Source organism: Phoenix dactylifera, chromosome 1 (assembly GCF_051530095.1).
Source record: "Phoenix dactylifera cultivar Ajwa chromosome 1, Ajwa_hap1_PhDact_Kaust_v1.1, whole genome shotgun sequence".
Lineage (NCBI taxonomy): Eukaryota > Viridiplantae > Streptophyta > Magnoliopsida > Arecales > Arecaceae > Phoenix > Phoenix dactylifera.
Genome location: NC_143190.1, coordinates 39,115,992 through 39,142,202, shown reverse-complemented (window position 1 = coordinate 39,142,202; position 26,211 = coordinate 39,115,992). Strand labels below are relative to the sequence as shown.

The following is a 26,211-nucleotide window of genomic DNA, read 5'->3' as shown; positions in this document are numbered from 1 at the left end:
ATGATCATCCTCTCATCCGTGAGATTCGGAGATTGGCTCAGGAGTCGAGCGTCTTCCAGGCTTCACATGTTTTTCGGAAGGCGAACAGTGCAGCAGACTGGGTCGCTTCTTATGCCGCTCGGCACTCCGGAGAGGTCATTTGGACTTCGTTAGAAGATACTCCCTCTACGTTGCACTCTTTACTTTATTTTGATTTGGCTGGATGTACTCAACTTAGAGTTATATGAATTGCCGTTTTCATCAAAAAAAAAAAAAAAAAAAAAAAAAGGTATCGGTCACGATGGCACAAGAAAATAAAAGAAGAGAGGGAGAAAAGGTATGGAAGACATTTTTATGACGTTCTTAGTAAGAAAAGTTGGATTTCTATTTTTTTAATTAAAAATTTTGTGTAGAATTTTTCTTCCACCATCTCCTTGGTATTATTTATTTTTTAATATTTGTTCTCTATTCCGAGCAGCACAACCGATCTATTTTGGATTACATGCAGATTTATGATCTTTCTTGCGCTAGCTTTTAACCAGGCGCATCCATATAAATTGGAGGGAGGAAGTTGTCTAAATTTATTTATTTTTAATGTATCCGTACTAGAATTATATAAATCATATGTTTTAGTATATAAAAAAAAACAAGCAGGATGCATGCTTTTCCAGCATTGCAATCAAACGCTGCTCGGGTCTTGGTAGTCTTTTTGACGAAAGTCTTGGTTGTCACCAACACATCTTTCTCTAGTTGATCTTCTTATTAGACACCTGGTTGAGGTAATTACCATATTATTCGGTTGTTAAGGGGCAAACAAGAAGCCCATAAAATTTAATGAATTCTCGAGGGGAACTGATAAGGAACACTATCTGAAAGGTATCTAATCTACTACCAAGAAAGAGCACAGAAGCCAGATGGCTGCCAATCACATGGAAGGCACATTGCTGAGAAACTTCCTCCAAAGCTGTAAAGATTTGGTCTTCCAGAATTTACAATCAGATGGTTGCGGTTAACTTGACGGCGGATTGCTGTGGACCCAAAAGGTACAAGTCCATAGCCATGGAAAGCTCTGGAGAAGAAAATATTCTCTTGAAGCAATCCAAAAGGAATCTGTTCTCCGCTTTTCCAAAAGACGGCCTCACCATTATAAAGGAGAACCCAACAGGCAGCTCTCTTGCCAAAGCTTGGCAATGTCGCCCAGAAGGGTGCTTGAAGTCAGACCAGGCGATCAAGACTCCCAGAAATGGCGCATGTCACTGAGTGAAGACGCGTTCGATTCCTTCATTGCTCGGGATGGGGACGCAGCTCGGAAGGTCTTCGGAGAGGGTTCACTCTTCAGCCCGCTGTTGTTCGGCAAGTTCTTCGACCCTGCCGATGCCTTCCCGCTCTGGGACTTTGATTCAGATAATCTGCTCTCAGGTCTCAGGAGTGCCTCCAAAACTAGTGTTGATTGGCATGAAAGAGATTCAGAGTTTGTTTTGAGAGCTGAATTACCAGGTAGTCTTCAAAATTCACCTTACAAATATGAAGAATTACTTAGTAGTTCTGGAGAATTGCAAGTCCTTTAAGAATGCTTTATATATATATGTCTTCTCCCTCCTTTACTTAAGAAGTACCTCTACTCTATTTTTGTCGTCAAAAAACTTGTCCTTGCGTTCACCTTCCACTTGTAGATGTTTTTGATGTTTCCAATTCTTACATAATCTAGCTATAGCTACCATGAATCAATTTTCACTGCTTATCACTCACCTAACTAGTGTTCTCGTTCAGTTCCTGCTCCTCAAAACTTGCATATTAGGATTGTATTTATACAGAACACCATAAGAATAGCTACTAACATAACCAATCAAGTTTATTTCAGCTTTATCTTATGCTGCTTAGATTTTGGTACTTTCTTTCATTTTCTAGTTTTTCCTTTCTCTCACCCTGGCTCCCAAATCCATTCCTATTATTACTGCTGCTTAGTTGCAAATATACCCAGGGAGTCGAGCCATTAAAACATAATTATATTGCTTTCTCACTTGAGATAAGCAGTATCTAATACACAAGATGAAACACATAAAACTGATGACAAGAAACATAACCATAGGAGTGATGAAGAATGGATGACTGATCTTGCTATGCAAAATTTAACACTTTTCTGGGTTTTTTTCCCAGTAGGCGCAAGGAATTGTGATGTAGAGATATGTGGTGAAAAGGGCAAGGTGATTGAGATCAGTGGCAAGTGGAGAGGCCGAGAATCAGATTCGAGGGACTGGAGGACTGGCCGCTGGTGGGAGCATGGATATGTCAGGCGCCTTGAGCTGCCAGAAAATGCAAATTGGAGAAAAATCGAGGCATACATTGACATCGATAACTTCATCGAAATAAAAATCCCAAAGAATATCTCAGATAGCAACATTCACCAGAAAAAAGATGCGGAGCCCAAGGAATCAGAACATGTATGAATGGCAGCAATGATTGACATTTATAGCATATTTTATTCTAAACATATAGTATAGACTGAAAAAAGATAACATATAGAACTATCTAAGATTGATGTCCACCTTTTTCGATGGATATACAACTTACAGTGCTTGGAAATAGAACATCACAAGCTTTTCAAGGAAGTCTATTCGGTTTTAAGCAACAAAGCACTCCTGTCAAATTTAAAACACTCGTGTTACCTCATTTCAAAGTTGAACTAGAGCTCCTAGAGCATATCCAATATGCAACTAAGATTAAGTTTTCCTGCAAAATGTCGTGAACTCAATATCTAAAGAAATATACTATAATAAAATCAAATACCAAGGAAATGAAATTGAGAGCTTGTGAGTATTGCCACTTTGATTTGCTTACAACTGAAATGATAGGAATCGAATTAGAATGTAAAGGGAACACTCTTTAATTTCCATGTATATAAGTAGTTATAACAACAGAGAGGCAAGGACATGTGCATCATGAAATCATTAATGCATGAATAGGTTTATAAGTATACACCACTGCCTTACTGCGTCAAACGCATTCTGGAACTGTGCCTTTGCCCTAGTTGTCCTGGTTCTATATGCTTTTCTATACTGCCAACAACATGAATCTGACGATTTCCTCCATCAAATCTTGCTGCAGAACCTATACTTCTGTTTGTGCTCTTGGCATCAAAAAGACAGATAAAAGGAAACAATGGTATGTCATGGTGCCAAATGATTTTTTTTTGTTGTAAAAAAGAAATGCAAAAATGATAAATTATTTCTATCAAAGAAACCCTTGTGGCAGAATCAATAAACTTTAATACTACTTACTGAAATACAAAAAAAAAAATGCTTACAATAGGAAAAGCAAATATAACTTGAATAACCTCCAGAGAGAATCCTGAAAACATAAACTTAGTCATCCATCAACAGACTTGTAGAAGGTGTTATAGGCATTGTATTCCCAAAAGAATGACTACGTCATAAACTACACTACTTGACAGTACTTCCCGCAAGACCAAGTTCTAATCTGTAATAGTAAAATTAACTTTGATGTAAAATATAATTTTCTTCTAACCACTGACTTCATTAATATGCACGACTTGCTAGGGACTCAACTCTACTACCCTGATGATCCTAAAATAAATTTCTTACTTCTGTGGAATGGTATTTGACATCTATACAACATCCAACATCAGTTTAGTGGAGCTCTCATATTAAGGATTTATAAAACCCTCTACAAGAGCATTGGATCTTCAATAAATCTTCCCTATCTTTAGAAAAGATTGCGAGGTTATCTCTTGATCTCAGTCCAACTGCACGCGCTAAGAAATTTTAAGCACCTCCACCAAAAATTCTCTAAATCCATGGCAGAATCACTTAGTTTTTTTCAGAAGTCTTTGTTGTTCTAAAGAAGCAAGTTCTATGTTCAATTTCAACCTCAGAACATTTTTCTGCAGCAACTTTCTGAGTTTTAGCATAGTTAAAAAAAAAAGAAAATCTGCGTTCTATAATCTGATTATCCTAGGAAGCAAGGCCGTCCAAGTGGGATTGAAAGGAACATTTCTTTTATCAACACAGAACAGCCATTCAAGCCCCCTTTTCCTCCCATTGGCACAACCGATAGCATCAACTTAGGATATCGGACACTTCATCATACTGATCCAGAACCAGAACTTATCCTACTGTACCCCAGAAGGAATATGCTTGTCATGGACATGTTTCCTTGCAACAATAGTCTCCTTGTGCATCTCATTGTAGATCCTATGAGCTTGTCTGTTGCACCAACATGAAGTGTACCTGCCAATAAGGAGAGGAAGCCGTATATATGTATATACTCCGTGTGCACCCTTCTGCATTTCATCAAACTCAGGTTTTGTTTTTTTTTTGTTTTTTTTTTTTTTTTTTTTTTTTTTTTTTTTTTTTTTTTTTTTTTTTTTGTAAACCATCAAGATGCATTCTGAAGAACCCGTTTTGAACCCAGTTCCCATCATTCTGCTTAGACTCAGTTTGATTGTATCAAGTCTAGATACCAGAGACAATCTGCACCCATCCATTACAAAATCTCAAACACTTCAAGGGTTTACTCATAAATTTTCAAGAAGGCCAACTTCTCTGTGTGCTTGCAGAGACCCAAATTGGTTAGAATCAATAACTACTGATTCAAAAATCAGAAATTACTAAGCTTTCAACAACCACCAAGACGATCATTTTTTTTTTCACCAACAAACATAGCTTTGAAGAATCCAAAGCTAAATGCAGAGATTCCTCTAGCTCAGTTCCACTAAATTATGACACCCATACACCAAGAAACACTAGTGACATAGGAAAATCTACGAATTCTTTCCATAAAAGAGATAAAACGGGACTTTATTACTTCGGACTACAGGTACCCATCAATCAGAAGAGTACCCGGAACTGAGGGGCATCGGAACCAGTAGTTGGGAGGATCTCCCACCGGCATGGCTCGAGCTCGTCGGAGACCGGGCAGTACCCGGCCAGCGTCACCCTGTTGCCGGAGGTCATCGCCGACCCGAACTCGAAAACCGTCACATCCAACGGCCGCCGCACCTCCGCCGCTCCGTTCATTGCGGTGGCCTCTCCGGCGGGCCGAGCCAAAGGCTCTGGGTTTGAGACGGCGGCCGCAGCGCCGCCCGTCGCGGCGGTGCCTCCCTTCCCTCTCCACCAGGACAATAACCCCATGAGCCTCTGCGTGCGTGCGTGCGTGTGTGCGTGGGATAGAGATCCAATGGAAGACGAAGGGGTCGGGATTAAACGGTCCAGAATGGTTTAAGAATTAATGCGACGGAGTATAACGACCTTGAAGCGAGCCCTTAAAATAGGACCCTCGGCCGCATAGAGTTTCGGATTGTCTGAATCACATGATAGATCTGGAGACAGGTACATCCGGGCCCGTTATGCACCAATGTACTCCGTCAATAATAATTCAGAGCATATCTTATTTGAAATTAATCTCGGGCTCCTCGTGATTCGGATCCAAAATCCAAATCATGCAGAAAATTAGATTCTGATGTGGCTAAATCTCGTCTACCAATTCAATCGTGAACTGATATATGGCACAACAAAAACAAGTTTCAGTTGGGTTCGAATTTTTGGACTGATCCAAAAAAAAGAAAACACTAAAGATAGCTCCCCACTTGAGTCAGGACTCTTGAAAGAGTCCAATTCCAGTAGGACTAGGACTTCTCATCTATAAAAAGAGCTCAAGGCTATAGGTAGGAATACAAGCAATAAGCTTTCTATCGTCTCTTCTTCTTCGAGCTCTTCTTCTTCTTTTCTTGCATGCAGGTTTACGTTGATCAACGTTTTCATGGCGCAGGGCGTTATCTTTGAAGTGCTCCTAAGGCTCCCAGTCAAGTCCCTCATCAGATTCAAAGCGACTTGCAAGGCCTGGCATGCTCTCATCTCCGAACCCTATTTCATAGCTTCCCATTACGAGCATTCAAGAGCAACTCCATCCCTTCTAATCCTACCATTGAAACAAGATCTTTTCCACGAGACTATGGATCTATATTCATACAAGAAAGAGGCACGCGTCTCCGAACTGCTGCTTCACACAAAGCTCCCTCGTGGAGATATGTTGCTCTCGTTATATCCTTGCGAGGTCAACGGTTTAATCATGCTTTTCTCAGAAAGGTTTATTCATATATGCAATCCCAGCACTAAAGAGTTCTTGACCTTGCCCAAGGGGAGCCTGAGCCCACCGCACTCGGATCACATTCATCGGTACGTGGGGTTTGGCTTTGACTCATCGACGAACAAATACAAGGTTGTCAGGACCTTCCTTCGCGGTGTCGACAATGACACCCAAGACTATGGTTTGGGGTGCGAGGTCTGCACTTTGGGCGATGGTTCATGGAGAGCAATTGACGGCCCTTCTTCTCCTGTCGTTAGCCATTGTCCTGTGACGGTGGGTGAAGTTATTTACTGGCCAGCCTACGAAGAAGAGCATGGAAGGGCTGCCATCCTTCTATTTAGTCTTGGAGACGAGAGATTTGGGATAGTTCGAGCTCCTCCCTTCGAGGCAAATGCGAACCACATTCCTCTTCTGGCAGCACTTGAAGGGGATTTGAGCTATGTTGTTCATCGATTTGACTCTGATATGATGGATATTTGGGTGTTGAATGCTTGCAACAATACATGGAGCAAGAAGTACAGTATCGACACTAGTAATTTAAATCTCAGGAGTCCTATTGCAATGCATGATGGAAAGATTTTGCTTAGCTCGGGCAACAGATTGGCTTATTTTGACCCAAGAAGCAAAACATTGACTGCAGTGGTTGCCATTGGAGGCCTATCAAACGAGGAATATCCATGGAAACAACCTTGCATGAGTTTTTTAGATGGATCTCTTCACTTCTTTGTCTCTCTTTATGCAGAGAGTCTAGCCTCTGTAATAACTGGGTAGTCCCTAATGTAAGGTAGAAACGGTCTTTGAAATTTTTTTTTTTTTTGATATATTTGTGTAAATCATTCAGTTACTTCCAAATTCCCGGTGTCAATGCAGTGTGTTATGCATTAGTACGATTGTTACATGCAGTGTTATGATTTCAACTTCACAAGTTTTACTTTCTGATTCTTCAAGGACTACTTTAATTTGAAGCAATATCCTCTGGTACTTTCTAATATTTTAGTGATTCCTAATGATATTTATTACACCAAATAATGTTGTTTGATCCTTCATTTGGAACTTGGTGACATACAAGAAGGAGGAAACAGAAAGCAAATAAAAGCAGGAAATCTTGGGAGAGGAGAAAAACTTTCTAGTTTCAAAATGTTGCTTACTTGTAGGTTAAATTTCCCACTGGAGCAACATAAAGCAAACACTATATCCTCTGTTGTGTACAGAGGTATGTGGACCTGGGCTCCATTTAGTGGTACTAAAGCACGAAAAACCAGTAGAATTAGTTAGACCAATATCATAGGATTCATATTCTAGCAAATTAATATCTCACTCCGTAATCTTCAGAAACATTATATGTGCACACTGATTCAGTGAATCTCGACACCCGATAGTATATGATTATGATACAATAGTGCAAACAGAAGATGCAATGCACATTATCAAGGACTAAAAATGTTAATTTTTAGATATCAACTTATTTCAATGTTTGCATAATTCCTTTTAAGTCCTAGCATTTGTAGGATTTTGATATTGTTAACTTTATCACATGACGTCTAGTGTTATTACAAATAAAGTTTGGGGGTTTCATGTAAAACAGATAAAACCGGCATATGAATTTCCGTAATCTGTATAAATAGCAGCACTTTGCAAATAACATCTTGTATAACATTTATATTATACTTGATTAGGTTTTAGCACAAATAGCCATCTTTTGCATAAATAGTAGCAACATGAGGGAACTCTTTGCCTTTAAAAGTTGCATCCTTTCTAGATTTTTGTTGCTGATTTTTCAATAGAATAGTTTTGGTAATGATTAATTTCAACTTACAACAAAAGAAATTTATTTATAATATTTGCAGCTTTAAGGCTTATTATCGAGTGTTTTAAAGACCGAAGGAGTTTGCAACATTTTATGGTACAAAGTGTTTATATAAAATACGAGAATTTGGCAGCTTTTAACTTGCTTAATATTAGTAGTATTTTATAAATAAAACCCCATCATATATAAATATTATTAGTTTTCATATATCATAGGCAAATAAATCTTTCCTAGTTAAAAGTCAGCTAGACTCGCTCCAAACTCCTATTGAAACCCTCATTAAATTGAAATTACAATTGCAATCTCGCCAGGACCATCAAGGGGTTTTATATAAAATGTTAAATATAAACTAAATAATGGAGGAACTTATATATCACTAGATTTATAGTACGTGCAGTTGTAAAAAAAGACGGTAACTCAATTTGTGCAATTCTATATTATAAATGTTAGAATTATAAAACATTATATCCGGCTCCATGGTTTTAAGCGGAGAAAGATATGCGGTCACATCCATCCATTATAATTTATATCCGGCTCCGCACGAGCGCATTGCACGTGCGGGAGAGTATTCCGTAGAACCCACCTGTGTCCTCACTGTTCCTCCTACAACCTCTTCTTTCTCTCCTCCGTCCTTCCGCCGCCGCCGCCGCCTCCTCCGCTGCGTGGTGAAGCATTCGAGGACGCCAGCGATGTCCTTCAGAGCACAAGAGATCTACAAGAAGATCGTTCGGAAGGTGGGAGACTCGGTGCCGGCGGAGGTGCTGGAATCAGTGAGGAAGGGCCTCCCCAACAACAAGCTCGTCATGGGCAGGGCCAAGCGCGGCATCTACGCAGGCCGCCACATCCAGTTCGGCAACAAGATCAGCGAGGATGGCGGCAACAAGTACTCCTTCGATTAACCCCTCTCCCCCCTGTCTCCTCGATTCCGTGATTTCTTTTTAGGGTTCTGTCTGATTTACGTTCTTTGATGTTCTCTTTGGTTTTGACCTTAGCCTGAATGTGTTCAAAATTTGATCTTTTTAAATCTTTCCATTGCAAGTTCTTAAAATGCTATTGTTGTTTGTATTGGACTTGAGAAACAAAACTGATGCGGTGGTAGAATTGAGCTGTTTATGAGGATTTTATTTGTTTTTGTTGGGGGAAATAAGTTTTAGTGGTTACAGGACATGGCTTGCAAGATTTTTGTGAAACTGGAATTGTTAGGTTTTTCTATGGTCGCTTCCTTGAATTATATATAACTGTGCTAGTGTTAGTGTATGGAAATGAACGACTGGATTTGCTTTTTCTCATTTTTCGATCTTGTGGTCATCCAGTGGATACAATTATTCTTTTAATTCATTTCGTTTCTCTATCCGTCAATTGCAGTTTATCCCTATCATATCACCTTGAGATGGGTAAGATTGTTATAGAACTTGTAGTAGTTAGTACTGATAGGCAGAATGTGGAAGAGAGGGAAAATTTTTTGGGTGATTGATCGTCGAAGTAACGTCTACGTCTTGCTTGTTGTGGAGGTATCTATCTGGATTTTGAGTGATCCAGAGTTGTTATGTGGGTAACGAGTACTTACAGGTAGGGAAGCAACCGACACTTAAAGAAGATCTTTTTGTTTATTTGGTTGTTTTCCTTATGCCAGTGAATATCTCTCATTTTGACCTAAACAAGTGAAGTAGGTTTCAGGACAGCAAAAAAAAATTGTGAATTTGATTGTCTCGATCTTGGGAAAGCCTGTTGTTAGAATTGAAAAATTGCTAGTATGAAGTGTCTACTTAAAATTCGCTGTTAGGCCCCTTGGTGTTTGTTGCACCCATGGATTGCAATATGCTTGCATGTGTGATTTGAGTATAAGCTCGTATATCTTTGCATGTGTCATTATTAAGTTTTTTGTAATTTTCAAAAGGATGTTTCTAATTTATCATAGGATTTATATGCTAGTGATTAGTTTTGATTGTTAAATGGTGTTAGATATTACTAAACTTGTTATATTTTGGAGCATGGTTTTTTACAAAATTGAAAGTCCATGATCTTGTATGAAGTGGCTTTATGGTCTAGATCTGAATGCCAAACTAAGAAACATACCTGACACTCGATGATGCTCCAAATCTCACTACTTGATGAGATTTACATCGTAACTAGTCTAGCCTTTTGGGCAGGTTTTCTGTGTGAAATCTGATAGAAATTATTTCTTTATGACATGCTTCATTTTAGTTGCATGTATTTGTTGAAGTTACAACGCCAACATGAATAACACATTGTTGCATTTATCTAAAAGTCTAAATAGAATAACATGTATTGACTCTCTTCATCGAATCATCTCATCCTCCGGCTTTATTTCTTAGTAAGTTTTCAGAAGTAGTTTTGTTTATCATGTGAGTTGTGGACTATCTAAGCGAGCTTAAAGTGCAACTAATTTGTGTTGATTTCTCATTTCTGGCAGTAGTATGACTTGAATCCTTTACAATATCAGTCTGGGGAATATACCTCAAATCTATCATTAGATTTAAACTTTCTTGCTTGGATAAGGGTGATGTTGTCATCATTCCTTTAAATTTGTGATAATGTCAGGAAATTTGCATCACATGCTTATTGCTATTTAAGGACAATTCTTTATATTATTTAAATCTGTCACTGGTATGATTTATCCCTCATTTTCTGTGCAGAGTCTGCTCATTATACTATCAACAAAAGAACCCAATCTGACATTTCAATGTTCTTGTGACAAAGGTCTAGACGGACATGGAAGCCTAATGTACAAACAAAGCGCTTGTTCAGTTATATCCATGATAGACACATCCGGGTCAAGGTTACAACACATGCTCTCAGGTGCATTGACAAAGCTGGTGGCATAGACGAGTACCTTCTGAAAACACCTTACAATATAATGGAGACGGAGATGGGCTTATTTTGGAAGACCAAGGTTGAGAAGATGTATGAGCAGCTTGGAAATATGGAAGTGGGTTTCTTCTCTCCTGAAGAGGAAGCCAAGATTGAAAAGGGCTTGGAAGAACTCAAGATCGCCAAGAGGGAGGCTCGAAGGGAAGCAAGAAGAGCTCTGGCAAAACAAAGGCAGATAGAAGAAGGAAGAGTCAATAGTAATGAGACAATAGAAGCAAAGCAGATTGAGGAAGGGATGCCTGATAATGTGACGAAGGCTGAGCAAGAGGCTCCTCACCTGTCATGATTGGTGAGCCAACTCATTTATCTTGCTCCGTTCATCCTCTTTAGCCTTATCTAGGTCAATAAAGCTATAGGAGCTCACTATTTTATAGTTTGTAGCAGAATAGAGTTGAAGATGGAAAGCAGGTCATGAGGAGACGATCAATAAATGCCATCAGAAGCAGAGGGGCCTGACCAAGGCCTCCAAGGTGGAGTTTTCTTTTATTAATCAAATTGGCTTAACTAGGTCAACTCTTTTATAACTGCACGGAACAATGTTGTTGATCTTTTGTATGTAACCGGGCATGATGTTTGGCCCTTAAAGTTTTGACTTAATACCTTCCATATTGGAAGTGTTAATTGAATACAGGATTGATAAATTGTACAGCTATCTTGTTTAGCTGAAAGATATTTCATGGTTCATGCAAGTTTGGCCATCATACTTTGCGTTCATTTATTTTTCTTTTAGATGGATTATTAGACAGTTTTTGAAGCTGTTCTTCTGGCTTGTGGATTTTGTCATGGAAAATTAATTTGATCTGGCGATTACAGCAAAGCCAATTGTCTTGAAGTTATCGTCCTCATCGATCCATAGTTAGGTTGGACTTCAGGTGTTTTGCTTAATCCAGCTTGTCAAACCTGCAGACATGTCTAGTTGAGATGCCCAATTCTCTTCATCAAAGTCAGATTTATTCTTTTCTCCGACATTTCTTCTTCCAGTTCTTAGCCTTCCTCCATATCACATACGAGAACGTAGAAAATAAGACTAGTTTTGTTAGCCGAGAGCAGCAACATGCCCAAATCGGCGAGAAATTATTAATTCCTCTTCCAAATGATAAAAGTAATTACATTCAATCCTATTGTAAAGTTTATTCTTTGATCTGAGGTGATGATCGGAGGTCGTAACCCAATTAAAAATGCTACCTTTACTCTTATGCTGGAACTACTCAAAATAGTAAAGATAGATGACCAACATTTGGAATACTCTTGTTACTATAAATCACGTCCAGAACTAGTTTGATATTAACAAAGAATAAGTAGTAGGTTGACAATACACAACGGAGATAAGCCTTCCTCTAGCCTAGTTTGGCAAGGACATCATTGATGGCAGATTTGGTTGCTGCATAGTATTTCTCGGCTTCTGGTACGCTCTTGATCTTGGCTGCATGATCAAGCTGACAACAGGATGAGGCAAGAAATGTTAGATAGGCATAAGTTGGAACAATTCAGCTTATTCCTTTTCCTACTTACATATGCTAATGTATTTACCTCATCAATTGTAGCAAAGAGCTTCCCTGTGAGCTCCTTGAGGGGCTTCTTCTCTTCTTTGGGTTTTGCGGAGATGACGGTATTGAGGTCAAAGCGGAGGTAAGAGGCCTTGAGGCGGAGGTCATTTTGGACGTAAGGCCATTGCTTCTTCTCTATCAATTCCTTGAGATTCACAATGTCCTTTGCGGACTCTTTCGCCCTTGCTGCAGCTTCTGCTGGAGGAAGTGGTTGCAGGTAGAATCTATTCTTCAGTGGAAGGTCAAGGTCTCTCGGCTCGTCCGAATTTAGGGTCCCAGCTGTTACATGCAGATTATTACAACATTGAATTATGTATGTATGTGTGTATGCATGTACATACGTATGTATGTATGCATGTACATACGTATGTATGTATGTGTGTGCATTCGCACAAGCATTGAAGTACATTAGATTTGAGTTTGATAGAAGGCTGCTGTGGATGGCACCAGTAAAAGCGTCGTCACTCTACTGGTGGGCAAATGTCAAAATTCTCAAGTGCATCCACCATTAGAGGTTTTGGCTTTCAAACTGGCATATCATTTCATTCTTTGATGTAAAGTTTCTATCTAAACAATAAGTGTAGAAACTTTTGATGAAGATATTTGACTGCTAAAGAGAGTTTAGTGTAGGACAAACACAGTAAAATTTGTAAATTTCAAACTCTATTCAAATTTAAACTCTTCATGCAGTTTAAAAGGCTTGAAAAAAAAATCATCCAATTCCATATTATAAAAACCATCCATTTTTATTTTTTTATTTTTTTTTGTAAGACACAGTTTCAAATTTCTTTCAAAAGCACAATATTCACCAGAAAAAAATTCCCATCAGTGCCTTCATTCGGTTGCATTATTTCAAAAGAGGAAAAGAATCATGGAGGAAAAGATAGCAAGGGATTTAGAAAATAAATCTAGAAAAGATTGATATCGTAGGAGAATGAATGGGCCGGAGCACTTACGGAGACCACCGGAGGGTGGGGGAGGTGGGCCGACCTTGATGGCCTTCGCCTCGGCGAGCGCGGCCTTGACGACCGCCCCGCCGGCCAACGCGGCGGCTACGAGCCCCAGCACTGCTCGGCGCCCACTCTGAGCCACGCCCACTCCCTCGCCCTCTGCCGGACCTTGCTGGGCCCTCACCGTGAGTCCGGCACGGCCCACGGACACCCGGTAGTTTCCCGGCAGTGCCAGCCGGCTCGAGCCGCTGAACTGGAGGCTTCCCTCCAGTACCGCCGGAGACGAGCCGCGTAAGCCAGCCATCGACGCCATAGCTTGCGCCATTTCCTGATCCTCTCTCTCTCTTCGTTTTCGAGAAAGGAAGGCGTGTTTTATTCGGGCAGCAGGCGGGGATGCCTTATCCGCCCATTAAAGAACTGGATAAGTTGGGAGCCACTGAGTGATGGACACGTGTCCGACCTTGTGGTCTGGTGTATCAGCGTATCAACAAGTTGGATTGGGTTGCTCCAGGACCAATAGGAGCTCGACAAGTGTCTGGCGGCTTGAACCTTGTAATTTTATGCATTCCTGCCACCATGCATGTTTTCAATCAATTAGATATCTGAATTCCATTTAATACAATGCCAAATAGAGTTTTAGGTTTAAGCTTGTTTGGCATTGTTTTTAGAGGACCTCAAAATACATTTCGAAGGACTAGAAGCTTTTTTTGGATGATTGCGTCTGTAACAAAGTATTAGGCACACATATTATGTATTATGGGAGTATTATATTTTAGTCAAGACAATGCTGCTTTGAAACTAGTTTGTCATAAGAGGAGGTGGATATAGCTTGACTTGGCATGACTGAATTGATGAGGAAACCTTCAAGCGCCCACCATGATTTTTTAGTTCACTAGTGAATATTGGTAATTGATGAATTGATTTTTGTGTCATGCGCACGCATATTTTACTCGATGTTATATCATTCAATTAAGTTTCAAGCTAGTCTTAGGCTCTGTTTGGGGGAGCTGTTAGTAGTAGAGCTTTTGGAAGTAGAGTTGTTGGAAGTAGAGCTGTTTGAAGCAGAGCATTTATAAAAAGCTGTTTGCTGTTTGGTAGCTACATTTCTAAAGTGCTGTGGCACTTTAGCATGTGTTTGGTAAACAAACTGAGAAAATACTTTTATGTGACAAAATGATCATAAAGGACATTACCAGTATTATATAATAGAGCATGATAAAATATAATATGTATTAATACATAAATATATGATATAGTATAATATTAATGTAATATAATATAATATTATTATAATATAGTACTATAACATTATGTATTATAGAATAATAATTTAATATAATATTAAATTATTTAACATAACATATCAATGTATTATGATATAATATAATATAATATTATATTTATAGTATAATATAATAATAAATATATGAAATATTATAATTATTAGTGTAAATTAATTTTTCATCATTCTAATGACCATTTATCTCTCTAACAAATAGAGAAAAAGGAAGAAGAAGATTGAGAGGGAAAGGGAGAAAGGAAGAGGCAGGATAAGGGTCTTGGGAGAAAAAGTGTGATTTAAATGGAAGTATTTTGGTCCAAAAAACAGCTTCCCGACAAAGCTGAAAACATCATTTTCGGAAAGCTCCAAATTGGAGTTTCTCCCCAAAAGCTGTTTTCAGCTTCCCGCAAAAGCTGAAACAGCTTTCCGAAAATTTTACCAAACATTATTTTTTATATAAAAGTACTTTTAGAGGGGCAGAAAGTGTTTTTTGGCCCTCCAAAAGCTCTCCCAAATAGGGCCTTAATCTGTTGAGTCTTAACTTCTCATATGACTCTTGAGTAAGATAATAGACTGATCTGGTAACAATGGTTTCAATAAACTTTTCCTTGAAAAGGAGTGCTCTTAAGAATTATTCGAAAAATTGTGGAGCCATATCATTTTGATTTTTTTATTGCATTTCTCTGGGTTAGGAAAGACGTATACATTTTCAAGCAATAGCTGAGGAGGTTGGACTTGTCTCCTGACAAAATAAAATCAGGAAAACATGCATGGCAATTTTCAAGAAGCCATGAATACATTATTCCCCTTGGTTATGTCCAGTGGCCAGACCCAAGATTGTGAACTAGATGATCAGTCACACCCTTCCTCTGCCCGGAGGAGTTATTGGGTTCAAGTCGTGAATGGTGTTGCATACATGAGTATTTTTAGTCTGGTAATTTACTCCCTACCGCCCCAATAAAAAGGTTCGGTGATCTGCTTTGATAGATACACTCTTCTTACAATGCGATAACCTGATCATGATTGGAAAGAGGAATATTGTGAACTGGTTCCAAAGATTCCTCGTCTATGACACTACATCAAAGCGGACTTTTGTATATGTCGAATTATTTGTTATGCTTTTTTGGTAGTACAGAATTATTTATCGTTCAATTAATTGAATACATTTCATGTTGCTGGCTCTACGTGTTCTCCTCCAGTTAAATTCCTTGGATTGCAAAAAGATGCACTGCACCGTGAGCAACAGGCGGACCGTTAGAAGAATCCCTCTTTCTGCCTGGGGAAAATTTGTCAGTCAGACCTTTCTTGGTTTGTCTATGAACCATGAAGCCACCAAGCATGCAAGTGTTTTATTAAATGATTCCTTGTTATTTGATTAAAATGGAGATTTCTAGAGCTCTGAAGATTTCCTATCGACAGGATAATGATAATGCTACAATTTAACGGTTGAATTAGTATAACATTTACGCCATTCGGGCCATCACCTCCTTGAGAATAACTTCTGTATCTCCATAGCATGACTGTGTCAAGGAATCACTCTTCTTCTTCACGGCCTCTTCAAGCTGTCAATTGATGACAATTTACTTGTTAGATTGTTGGCCCATATATAGAAATCTTGACTTCATTAAAATTACAGAAAGTTTCTGTTATTTTGCTTGTTAGATTGTTTTACGTATACCTGAAGTTGGAGCAAATTTAATGCAAATCATTGTTCTGAGGACAAACATCTAATGTAGGTTGGGTCAAGCAATGAAAAAATAATAATAATAAAGTGCTCAGTGCTCACCTTCTCGACACTGTCAAACAACCGGTTGGCGAGATCGGTGAGGGGCTGCTTCTGCTCCTCAGGAGCTGCAGAGATTAGCTTATCGAAATCGTAGTACATGACCGTGGATTTCAGGCAGAGGTACTTCCTAACGTAGTTCCAAGCCTCCTGTCCCAGTAAGTCCCCCAGAGCCAACAGATCAAATGCATAGTGCTTCAGCCTGTAAGGAATTATCTGGGGGCCTAGTTTTGCCATGTAGATCCCTTTCCTCAGGAAGGAACGCGTGCCTGTCTCCTTATTGGCAATCCCTGCAGGGGGAAATAGTCTTCGTTAGCCATGTCTATCTCGTATCTCCACTCTTTTCAGCAGCGAAGATGCTGTGTTCTAGAGGTTTTACGACCAGGAAAGCAGGTGAGATGAAAAGAAACCTAATAAGATGATGCAATGGATGAAGAAACATACTGCTGGTGACAATTGGAGATGGTATCGGGCCAGTTAGCCACAACCCATTATTCTCCGCTTCAGCACGCGAAATTCCAGTACTAAGTAGATGAAAGAGTGTGACAGCAGCAAGGCCTACAGAAGCTCTCCTCGAAACTTGCAAGGAGATGCCGCTGCTGCTATGAAACTGTAACTGAGATTCTTGGAACACATCTATGCTTTTGTTAGCAAACACCATTAGTCTTGATGACCCATGGTTTGGTTTCCAATTCTTTAACAGCCTGGCGGGAAGGATTTGGGAAGTTCCACTCAGATTAGACACAGCAGCAGCCATGGATTTGGAGGGAAGAAAAGTGGCTTGTAGAGGGATGTACGCAAGGCTGTTAGTGAATATAGTTCTGTTTGTGAGGTTATCCATTGAAGACTGGAGGCTACTGACCACTCATTTCATATCTATATGGAGAGCCAAAAGGATGGCTTGGTACTTCAGCTAAAGAACAAATTGGGCTGTAGACAATAATGGATGCACTATTTTTGTCATATTTGTATAGTTGTTCCTCTATAATCGTAATCGCTTCATATGTTAAAACTTTTAATAAAGCTCATGAATTTTTGCATATCTTTTAGTAGTTCCGGCAAAGTTACTACTACAATTATTTAGAGAAGCTTAGTTTAATGCTCAGAAAAGATAAGGAAGAATTTGCTTGATTTTCTAGGTCGGTAGAATCTAAGGTTCTACTGATGTGGGACTATGTTACTTAACCATCATGTTAAGAGACTTATTATTCGATTCCAATATATCCCTCCTTGCCATGCACATTAATTTTCCAAGCAATTTCAGAAGACAGTATATGATCTGCCGATCTTATATGAAGCATGTGATTTAGGGCTTGCAGGAAATAAAAGGTTCAGGAATTTTAACGTAACTCTTCCCAGGATATTACGTATACCGATTTATGAGAAGCATGGGGGTTAAGAACTCATAAATAATTTAAAGTCCAACCAGTGGCTTTTACATAATTTCTCAGCAGATTCCATTTAACTGAAGTCGGGCGTGTAACTGCCGATTCTATATGAAGCTTCTGACTTAGAACTTCAATAAGCGTTCAACCAGGGAGTTTCGCAATTTTTCTCAGCGCAAGCTCCAATTTGGGACGAGTTAGTTTGACCCCCGCGCACCCCATCTCTCTCATGAATGCCTCCCCTCTTCTCAAATCTCTCGACTTCCAACCCAGAATCCTCCCGCCTTCGTTCCTTTTCTCTCGATATCTCCGTTTATTTGGTGCTCATTCGGTAGAGAGAGCTATAACAGAGCCTCTGAACTCCCTCCAATGCGGGCATCTGCTTCAAATCGTCACCAACTCCAAATCACTGGAGAAAGGGCGGAAACTCCACGCCCACATGGTCTCCTCCGGCGTCCTCCTAGACAACACCTATCTAAGCACCAAGCTATGCGCTATGTATGCTATCTGTGGGAGCATGGCCGATGCCCGAGTGATATTCGATGGAATATCACTGAAGAACCCCTTTTTGTGGAATGTGATGGTCAGGGGATATGCTTGCAATGGTTTCCCCCTTAAAGCTCTTGTCTTGTATCGTGAGATGCTGAGATCCGGCAAAAAGGCAGATAATTTCACGTACCCATTTGTTCTGATGGCTTGTGGTGATCTATTGCTCATTGAAGTTGGTAAAAGAATTCATTCTCGGATAATTGTTTGTGGGTATGAATCGGATGTTTATGTTAGTAATTCTCTTATCTCGATGTACTCAAAATTTGGAGAAATGGAGCTTGCTCAGGCTCTATTTGATAAAATGCTGGCAAAAGATTTAACCTCTTGGAACACGATAATTTCGGGTTATGCGAAGAATAATGACTCGGGAAGGGCTCTAGCGGTCTTTGCTGTTCTGGCTTTGGGTGGGGGGGGAATGGACCGAGCAACTCTTCTTAGCATATTGCCTGCCTGTGCCAATCTGATGGCATTAAAGCAAGGAAAGGAAATACATGCTTACATGCTGCGAAATAGTTTGGAATTTGATGAGTTTGTAGTTAATGCTTTCATTGATGTCTATGTAAACTCTGACTTTATAGCTGGTGCGAGGTGTTTGTTTGAGAAGATAAGTCGGAAAGACACAGTCTCATGGAATTCCTTGATTTCTGGTTGTGCTCGTCATGGTGATGCTGTTGAAAGCTTAAAATTTTTCCGTCGGATGAACTCTGAAGGTATGGTTCCTGATGAGTTTACTCTTGTATCAGCGCTTGGTGCTTGTGACAGGATAGCAGCATTGCAGTTTGGCAGGAGTCTCCATGCTTATCTCACTAGAAAGGGATTTGATAACAGGGTCATCTTGGGGACTGCTCTTATAGATATGTATGCTAAGTGTGGAAGTTTAGATTGTTCTCGTCAAGCTTTTGATGAGATGCCAATGAAAAATCTGGTTTCTTGGACTGCCATGATTTCAGGATATGGACTTCATGGAAGGGGAAGGGAGGCTGTTGCTTGTTTCAATGAAATGAAGACAAAAAATATTGGAGCAGACAAGATTACATTCACCTCAGTTTTATCAGCATGTAGCCATGCAGGACTGGTGGATGAGGCTAAGGAGATTTTCCACCAAATGTCAAAGCAATATTCAATAAGCCCCAGTTTTGAGCACTATTCATGTATGGTAGATGTTCTTGGAAGAGCTGGCCATTTAGATGAAGTGTACAAACTAATTTTGGACATGAATGTGGAGCCTAATGTTGATGTTTGGATAGCTTTTCTTTCTGCTTGCCGCATTCATCACAATGTTGAGCTGGCAGAAATTGCTTCTCACAATGCTTTTCGTCTTAACCCTAAGGGCATTGGTCCCTATGTTTCCCTTTCCAACGTATATGCTGTGGAGAAGAGGTGGAGTGATGTAGAGAGAGTGAGAACCACAGCAAGGATGAATGGACTGAAAAAACCACCTGGTTGCAGCTTCATTGTGTTGGATATGGAAATTCATAGGTTTTTGGTTGGAGATAAGTCACACCCACAATCCAAGACCATATATGCCAAGTTGGATGAATTAAGACAACATTTGAAGAAAGCTGGATACATCCCCGATACCAGTTCAGTGTTTTATGATGTTGAGGAGGATGTGAAGGAAAACATGCTCTGGGATCACAGTGAAAGGCTGGCCATTGCTTTTGCTCTATTAAATACATCTCCTGGAATGACTATTAGGATCACAAAGAACCTTCGGGTATGTGGGGATTGCCACACAGCAACTAAACTAATTTCCAAGCTTGTCAGTAGAGAAATTGTTGTGAGGGATGCCCATCGGTTTCATCACTTTCGCAATGGATCTTGCTCCTGTGGTGATTATTGGTGAACTTATGCTTGATGGCAAGTCAACTTTTATTGAAGGATCAACAAATTTCGTAAGCAGATTCTTTTTATTGCTCGCTAAATCATTCTTCATAATCTGGATTTCACTAATATTAGTAGGTGCACAACTAATGATTCTTTCCCCTAATCCATCTGTGCTTATATTGTATTACGATTTTGTCTTTACTATATTGTGTAGCATATGTCTTTCCTAACCATATAACTATTTAACTTTTTAGTTAAACTTCTTTACCTCTAGAATGATTCCCCCTTTATATTCTCTAGACTCTTTGAACTGTATAGTGTTATTGTTTTTCAAAACTTCTTCAGCTATATGCTGATGCAGAAAATGCTCAACTTTTCTTCGTACTCTAGTTTCCCCTCTTCTTTTGTTGCGCATGTATGTGTGGGGGATCTGTTTATTCAGTAATTCTCTGGTTGCCTAGCTTAGCTCCCTGCTTTCTGAGTCTGAATGGTGTCTCTAAATGTCCATGGAGAATTTGAAAACCACCTGGCACCGCTTGCACTTTTCAAGAACATATAGATTAACTAAATTTTAAATGTTTCGGAGCAGCGAAATTAAAATATTGACTTCAAAATCCAATTGAATATTTTTCAACATCTATGACACCCTAAAGTTTCTTCAGAAAGAGTGGCACAGATCTATTCCAAATATTTGAGCTTAAGCTACCCATTCAAATATACCAAAATGTGCAGTAATATGATGTGAAAAAAATGAAAAGAAAAGCCATTCAGAATATCAAATGGGAACAAACATCAAGAAAATTTGATCAACCCTTATTCACATGGCATTTAGTCAATACTCGTACATAAATATGACTAGCGAAAAGTATGAAATAGCATCAATAGCATCACTAGGATGCTTATTCATGGCGACCTCACTCTGAAGGATCTTGATTCAATATCGAAGTTACTTTGTTGAATAATTCATCTACAAAATCAGCAAAATCACCACCTACACTCATATCTGTTACTGGATCAAATGGGAATGGCTTCATTGGTTCTGTGGCTTCCAGCATATCCTCAATTGGTATTTTTGGCTTTGATCTTTCCATAGGTTTAATGGGTTTGAAATACTTGCTTGGATCTGGACAGTAATCCTGAAACAAACAGATATGATTCAAACTACAATCTATCTTTTAGCTAATTAATTGCTTATACTCTGTTCTGGAACATCCTATGATTCTGAAAATGGAGAAACAGCCTTGAAGGAAGAATTTTACCTGATCAGCGTGCATTTTCCTCACAAATGTCTTAAATATTCTGTAATTTTTGGCCTTTAATAGTTCATCTGATAGTCGGAGATATGTCACTGCAGTGACCCTCAGCTTTGGAGGCCCATCTCTGTTGACACCATTTGGCCTACAATTCTTCAATATCTGGTTATAGGCTTTCCTATCATATCGGTTAAGTGCATTCTCACATGCGACTTCAATGCCCTCTCTCCATCCTGCGCTTAGTACCTGACATAATTTTTCAACTATCTCATAAGTCCTATTATCAAACCATATACTAGGTTAAGTGCTTGGCATATTTATACCTTCTACATTTACCATTGCTTTACCTGCTGAACTAGTTCCTCAGGCCCACTCATAGCTTCTGCAGTTTGCTCAGAATCTCTCATCTCAACACAAGTAAAGTTCAAGATAGCATCATGTCTAGTAAGCATTCTTGCTATGGTTCTGTAGCCATCTCGATTGTTTAAGTTGTAGTACCCTGCAGTAAGCTCTGCTGCGTGGTTGTCAACCCTATACCACCAGTGGATGCCAGAAACCTGTCATGGTAATAAACAACCATATATATCACTGTAAACAACAGTAGTCAGCAGTTAAATACTAGTACAAATTTAAATGGAGTTCATACTTTGGCTGCAAGCTTGGTTTTGCATCCTAAGAAGGCCTGATTGGCTGCATCAAGAATTTGATCTCCATGTTCTATCAACTTGTTGGAATACCAAGTTAGGAAAAAATTTCCTCTCTCTGTAAGATATGTCCCATGTTCTGCAAAGAACTTTGTCGAATCAGGTGTGTCCTTGTATTCTCCTGCATCATCTGGCAGTTCCCATTCAGGGTGTCCTGCCTTTGTTGCTGCCTCTTTGAAGTCCGCTTGGAGATATTTGTCGTAACACTGCAAGATTCTTAAAAATATGTTTTCTCAAAATGAATTTTATAAATATGTTTTGAATCCTTATATCCCTCTTATTGTATTCTTACTGAAAAGGAACGAAAAAACATTGCACAAGAAATTCAGTGATGACTCATACAAGCATTTTGAATGCAATCCAGATATCCAATCCAATTAAAAAAGGTCCCATTTGTTAGGTCACTTAATCTTTCATGCCACTTAAGACAGCTTGCAATTTAGTTAGGAGTCTTTGTTGCAATTATTTCTGCTCTAACTTATGAGTCCTGTTTTGCCATTTGTTCTTGACTTCATGCCATTTTTTTTTTATGATAAAACCGGATTCTTCTTATAGATCTGTGATAGATCTGTGATATATCTATAATTAGCTTCTACCTATCTTCAGTTTTCCTTGATCTACATGTGAAATCTGGACTTGCCCTTAACATATTTGTGATTCTTCTGGACGCCATTCGCAAATTTTTAGACTAATATAAGGAATTTTCTTTTTGTTGATGATAGAGTACAAAAAACTAATAATCGAAATCATACCTGAAATTCTCCAATGCCTGGAAAAACCCATCCTTGGCGCTGTGGATAGGAGGGGTATCTTAGCTCTCCAGCAGGGCCAAGGCCCACCTCTATGTCTGTGATCAGACCAGCTTCCAAGAAATCTGCCATGTTTTCTCTGTAGCTCTTCATGTAGTCACTGTAGAGCTGTCATAACAGAAAAACAAACTGTATGTCCAATACTTGACCCTCTCTAATTCATGCTTGATTAATAACAAGCTTCACTCCATACAATTACAGAGAGCTGTAACATGCATAAACATTTTTTCTGAAAACAACTCCAGAGTATCTTCTTGTCATAAAATTCTCCAACTTAATACCAAATATATCAAGCACATATGAGAATTTTGTCAAAAAGTTTTTGTTGGCTCAATTATGGAATAAACATATCTTGATACTCATTGATTTCATTAATGTCTTGTTAATTAAATTAAATCTTTCTTTTAGTTTTGAGAAAACCTGCATATTTTATCAAGATGTCGTGAATAATTATTTTATTTATTTCTATGTTTTTTCTCTTTAGTCTCTCTTTTCTTTTTTATGCCTTTCTATTAAAAAAAAACAAATTCTAATATTTTTCTGTTAGATGATTAATGTGTTTGAAATGTGAATTCTCAACAAATAAGATATGACTCTGTACTTAGTTTTCTTGAACACTCAAGGGTCTAAGGCTCTTGTCATTTTCTTTTTTTGAAAATAAATTTTGCTAATTAAAGAAGTTAAGATCTGATAAGGATGTCTCCAAGTAAGATAAGATCATACAGTTACAACAGAGATCTAAACTTTGAGAAAGGTTGAACATCTGAATGTGGCTAACAATTCTGAATTTGACTTGAAACTATCTAGAGAACTCGGTTAAAATTAAGATGCAATACACTTTGTGTAGTATAGCTTCACATTCTATGATGGATTTGGTCTAGTAATATAATTTTTTTTTTCAGGGAACTTTAGTGTTTTATAAATTAAATAATTTCGTATCAACTCACAGAACTACAATGCCTAATACCTAACGTAGAAAACTAAGGCAATTTGTCATTACTTAATTGGAAAGCCTAAAATAGAAAATATCAAGCCCTATAATTTCTCTCCAAGTAAAAGTGGAAAAAGAAGGTAAAATTAATCCAGCTATTCATTAAATAACTTGATCTTAATTTGAGAACAAAAGCATTTTGATCGATCAAACCTCTACTGCAGTGCGCCCTCCAAAAAGGGGCTGGTTATCCACTCCAATGGTGAGATACTCTTCGTTCCTTGTGCCTGCTCTGTTGGTGTAGAAGATATCCGGGTCTTCCTTACCAATATCACGAACCCACTGAGGTATCGGGGTGTTGACGATGTCTCCTACATTCCCACCGCATTGATGGAATGACATGATGACCTGCAACTTGAGCCCTTCTTCCCTGACCATCTGGAACAACTGCCTGTAAGCACTCCAATCATATTTCTTCGGACCCTCGGCTTCAATGATTCCCCACCAAACATCCACCATGACACCATCCACATCTGCTGCTTTCAGCTTCTTGAGCTGATTCCTGAGCTCTTCGGGCTTCTCCAATACATTCTCAGCTGCGACAACACCCAACTGTTGGAGAGGTTCAGATCAAACAAGCTGATCATTGCTGCAACAGGAACAGTTGATAAGAGAACTTACTGGGAGCATCACATATACTGGAACGTAGTTGGCTAGCATCTTCTCCTGTTGTGTGAGAAGGGTTGGCATCTGCATGGTTTGTGTTTGGAGAAAAAAGAAGTTAGCATCTTCTCCTGTTGTGGTTAGTGCTTGCCCTTATGCCTGCACTTCCTTCAGCATTTATTATAATAACTAAAGTTTAAATTATAAGAGAGAGAGAGAGAGAAGATGAAAGTGGTTGATAAGTATGTGATTGACTTAGATCATGATGTTTAACAGAACAAATGAATGCTGTTCTTTCTCCAGGCTAGAAAGCAATGCGGGTACCAAATCCAGTTTGGCGTTTACAGTAGATTGTCGCATGCTTTTAAGACTGATGGTTCCAATGCCCAGCTGTGTGTCATGAAATGACCTTATGCCTAACAGCAACTACTTGATGCAATGGGCACATGTTCCAGTTTATACAACTTACTCGGTGTATAGACACAGAAGACTGTCTTTTAAAGTTGACCGTCCTGCCAATCAAATGTGGCGACCATGTCAATGAAACAATGCATTGCAATAGCAATACTATCAGGAAAAATTACCTTGTTTTCTGGAGACATGCTTATGCTTGAATCCTCAGACGTGACAGCCTGAGGAGCTCCAACCCTCTTCGACATGGTCTGACCGCCCAACAAGAGACCATCACTGGTGTCTACCTTCCTTGATCTCCCTGTAGAAAACTCTTGCCGATCTCTCACCTGAATTCTCCAATGGAACTCCGGCCTTGGTGACCAAGTTCTCTTCTCTAAGCCACACAAGTACGAGATGCTTGTCATTGTGAATGATCAATACCTGTTCCCCAACTCTCGCAAAGAACTCAGTTCTATTCTTCTATGCTTTGGAAAGGAACAACTCATTGAACTTATACTTACAGCCATGAGAGAATAAGTGGCGGCTATGATTCTTTTCTTGTAAAAATCTACAAAGCGTTGTATGGTTTGATTCTATTTCTCTTTAGTTTGTGATGCACGTTAATCTCGAACATCCACATGTATTTTTCAAGTTCCTGCTTACTGTAGTCTCTAGCATGCAGATGAAGACAAGAAGTCTATTTTTCAAGAGAGAGATGCAATGCATATGCTCCGTCCATTTTATTACTACCACCCATCCATATTATACTGATCTTTTTCCCGTTATCTTCTCTTTTACTTTGATACCTTCCATTATCTTTCAAGGCAAGGCAATGCAATGCCATTGAGGGGCTAGCTCAAGCTAGTCCCTGCTCAGCTTGGCAAGGAGACTGAGGTCTGCAAAGCTTTCAATCAACAGATCTCAATCTGGCAGCTTAACATTTTATTATTTAATAAACACTTATCCATTAGATCGATATTGACAATCAGATAAATAAGTTTCAATGATTTATTTTGTTAATAAGTAACATGAAGTTCAATCTATTTTGGAGCTGAAACTACACTAGCTACTTGGCAATTTTAAGAGCTCTCTTTCTTATTTTCTTCTCAGGGGAATGATAACATCTATCAGAAAATCATTTTTGATAAATACAACAATAAAATGTGAGAAATGCCAGCCATTGGACCCAAATGTTACTTCGCAAGCACTAGAATTCATTGTGATCATAAATTAGGTAAAGAAGGGTGAAAACAAAAACACGAATAAAAGCTGAGCCTATACAATCTCCTGGTTGCTAGGAAACTTCAGTGATGGAAATTTTTCACGCGTTTACAAGTGAGATATTTCCCCAT

At 39.0% G+C, this 26,211-nt stretch overlaps 6 protein-coding genes and 1 pseudogene across 11 annotated transcripts; 4 read left to right on the top strand and 3 right to left on the bottom strand.

Moving 5' to 3' along the window:
• The first annotated feature begins 1,086 nt into the window (after positions 1–1,086).
• LOC103709974 (HSP20-like chaperones superfamily protein) lies at positions 1,087–2,584 on the top strand. Of its 2 annotated transcripts, none has more exons than XM_008795528.5 (2): positions 1,087–1,476; positions 2,140–2,584. In XM_008795528.5, the coding sequence occupies exons 1-2, from the start codon at positions 1,170–1,172 to the stop codon at positions 2,424–2,426; spliced, it is 594 nt and encodes a 197-aa protein (XP_008793750.4). In that variant the 5' UTR covers positions 1,087–1,169; the 3' UTR covers positions 2,427–2,584. The 2 variants fall into 2 exon arrangements, with proteins under 2 accessions (XP_008793750.4, XP_008793749.4); XM_008795527.5 differs by having other exon boundaries at positions 1,095–1,476; positions 2,137–2,524.
• Positions 2,585–4,340: 1,756 nt separating this feature from the next.
• On the top strand, positions 4,341–6,987 carry LOC103709993 (F-box protein CPR1-like). The gene has a single exon (XM_089930964.1). The coding sequence runs from the start codon at positions 5,758–5,760 to the stop codon at positions 6,853–6,855; it is 1,098 nt and encodes a 365-aa protein (XP_089787090.1). The 5' UTR covers positions 4,341–5,757; the 3' UTR covers positions 6,856–6,987.
• Positions 6,988–8,445: 1,458 nt separating this feature from the next.
• LOC103709972 (large ribosomal subunit protein bL28m-like) lies at positions 8,446–11,484 on the top strand. Of its 4 annotated transcripts, none has more exons than XM_008795524.6 (3): positions 8,446–8,774; positions 10,613–11,072; positions 11,168–11,484. In XM_008795524.6, exons 1-2 carry the CDS (start codon positions 8,581–8,583, stop codon positions 11,067–11,069), a joined length of 651 nt encoding a protein of 216 aa, XP_008793746.2. In that variant the 5' UTR covers positions 8,446–8,580; the 3' UTR covers positions 11,070–11,072; positions 11,168–11,484. The 4 variants fall into 4 exon arrangements, with proteins under 4 accessions (XP_008793746.2, XP_008793748.2, XP_008793747.2 ...); XM_008795526.6 differs by having other exon boundaries at positions 11,165–11,484; XM_008795525.6 differs by having other exon boundaries at positions 11,158–11,484.
• Positions 11,485–12,008: 524 nt separating this feature from the next.
• LOC103709971 (oxygen-evolving enhancer protein 3-1, chloroplastic-like) lies at positions 12,009–13,656 on the bottom strand. Its single transcript, XM_008795523.6, has 3 exons — positions 13,287–13,656; positions 12,314–12,609; positions 12,009–12,219 (listed from the first exon to the last, which is right to left on the bottom strand). Exons 1-3 carry the CDS (start codon positions 13,603–13,605, stop codon positions 12,121–12,123), a joined length of 714 nt encoding a protein of 237 aa, XP_008793745.1. The 5' UTR covers positions 13,606–13,656; the 3' UTR covers positions 12,009–12,120.
• Positions 13,657–13,749: 93 nt separating this feature from the next.
• PNSL3 (PsbQ-like 1) lies at positions 13,750–17,192 on the bottom strand. Its single transcript, XM_008795522.5, has 4 exons — positions 16,790–17,192; positions 16,349–16,635; positions 16,047–16,124; positions 13,750–13,848 (listed from the first exon to the last, which is right to left on the bottom strand). Exons 1-4 carry the CDS (start codon positions 17,184–17,186, stop codon positions 13,765–13,767), a joined length of 846 nt encoding a protein of 281 aa, XP_008793744.5. The 5' UTR covers positions 17,187–17,192; the 3' UTR covers positions 13,750–13,764.
• A 649-nt stretch (positions 17,193–17,841) lies between these two features.
• Positions 17,842–25,606, top strand: LOC103709968 (pentatricopeptide repeat-containing protein At3g26782, mitochondrial pseudogene; annotated as a pseudogene). Its single transcript, XR_015988449.2, has 4 exons — positions 17,842–20,174; positions 24,028–24,256; positions 24,350–24,605; positions 24,770–25,606. The product of XR_015988449.2 is annotated as a pentatricopeptide repeat-containing protein At3g26782, mitochondrial pseudogene (transcript).
• On the bottom strand, positions 20,908–24,610 carry LOC103709969 (beta-amylase-like). The gene is made up of 7 exons (XM_039125895.3): positions 24,485–24,610; positions 24,017–24,415; positions 22,816–22,980; positions 22,006–22,269; positions 21,707–21,916; positions 21,366–21,605; positions 20,908–21,242 (listed from the first exon to the last, which is right to left on the bottom strand). The coding sequence occupies exons 1-7, from the start codon at positions 24,557–24,559 to the stop codon at positions 21,021–21,023; spliced, it is 1,575 nt and encodes a 524-aa protein (XP_038981823.3). The 5' UTR covers positions 24,560–24,610; the 3' UTR covers positions 20,908–21,020.
• Positions 25,607–26,211: the final 605 nt, after the last annotated feature.

Bases quoted from the DNA above. Each gene is read 5' to 3' on its own strand.
- LOC103709974 (XM_008795527.5), top strand. From the start codon at position 1,170: ATGTCGCCCAGAAGGGTGCTTGAAGTCAGACCAGGCGATCAAGACTCC. The intron at 1,477-2,136 runs GTAGTCTTCAAA...TTTTTTTCCCAG, and splicing joins TTTGAGAGCTGAATTACCAG to TAGGCGCAAGGAATTGTGAT.
- LOC103709969 (XM_039125895.3), bottom strand. From the start codon at position 24,559: ATGCAGATGCCAACCCTTCTCACACAACAGGAGAAGATGCTAGCCAAC. The intron at 24,416-24,484 runs GTAAGTTCTCTT...CCTCTCCAACAG, and splicing joins CAGTATATGTGATGCTCCCA to TTGGGTGTTGTCGCAGCTGA. The intron at 22,270-22,815 runs GTATGATTTCGA...AGAATCTTGCAG, and splicing joins CAGGCATTGGAGAATTTCAG to TGTTACGACAAATATCTCCA.
- LOC103709993 (XM_089930964.1), top strand. From the start codon at position 5,758: ATGGCGCAGGGCGTTATCTTTGAAGTGCTCCTAAGGCTCCCAGTCAAG.
- LOC103709971 (XM_008795523.6), bottom strand. From the start codon at position 13,605: ATGGCGCAAGCTATGGCGTCGATGGCTGGCTTACGCGGCTCGTCTCCG. The intron at 12,610-13,286 runs GTAAGTGCTCCG...TGCATGTAACAG, and splicing joins CCCACCCTCCGGTGGTCTCC to CTGGGACCCTAAATTCGGAC. The intron at 12,220-12,313 runs GTAAATACATTA...TCCTGTTGTCAG, and splicing joins TCTTTGCTACAATTGATGAG to CTTGATCATGCAGCCAAGAT.
- LOC103709972 (XM_008795524.6), top strand. From the start codon at position 8,581: ATGTCCTTCAGAGCACAAGAGATCTACAAGAAGATCGTTCGGAAGGTG. The intron at 8,775-10,612 runs GTACTCCTTCGA...CTTGTGACAAAG, and splicing joins AGCGAGGATGGCGGCAACAA to GTCTAGACGGACATGGAAGC.
- PNSL3 (XM_008795522.5), bottom strand. From the start codon at position 17,186: ATGGATAACCTCACAAACAGAACTATATTCACTAACAGCCTTGCGTAC. The intron at 16,636-16,789 runs GTATGTTTCTTC...TTCCCCCTGCAG, and splicing joins ATCTCCAATTGTCACCAGCA to GGATTGCCAATAAGGAGACA. The intron at 16,125-16,348 runs GTGAGCACTGAG...ATCAATTGACAG, and splicing joins TGTTTGACAGTGTCGAGAAG to CTTGAAGAGGCCGTGAAGAA.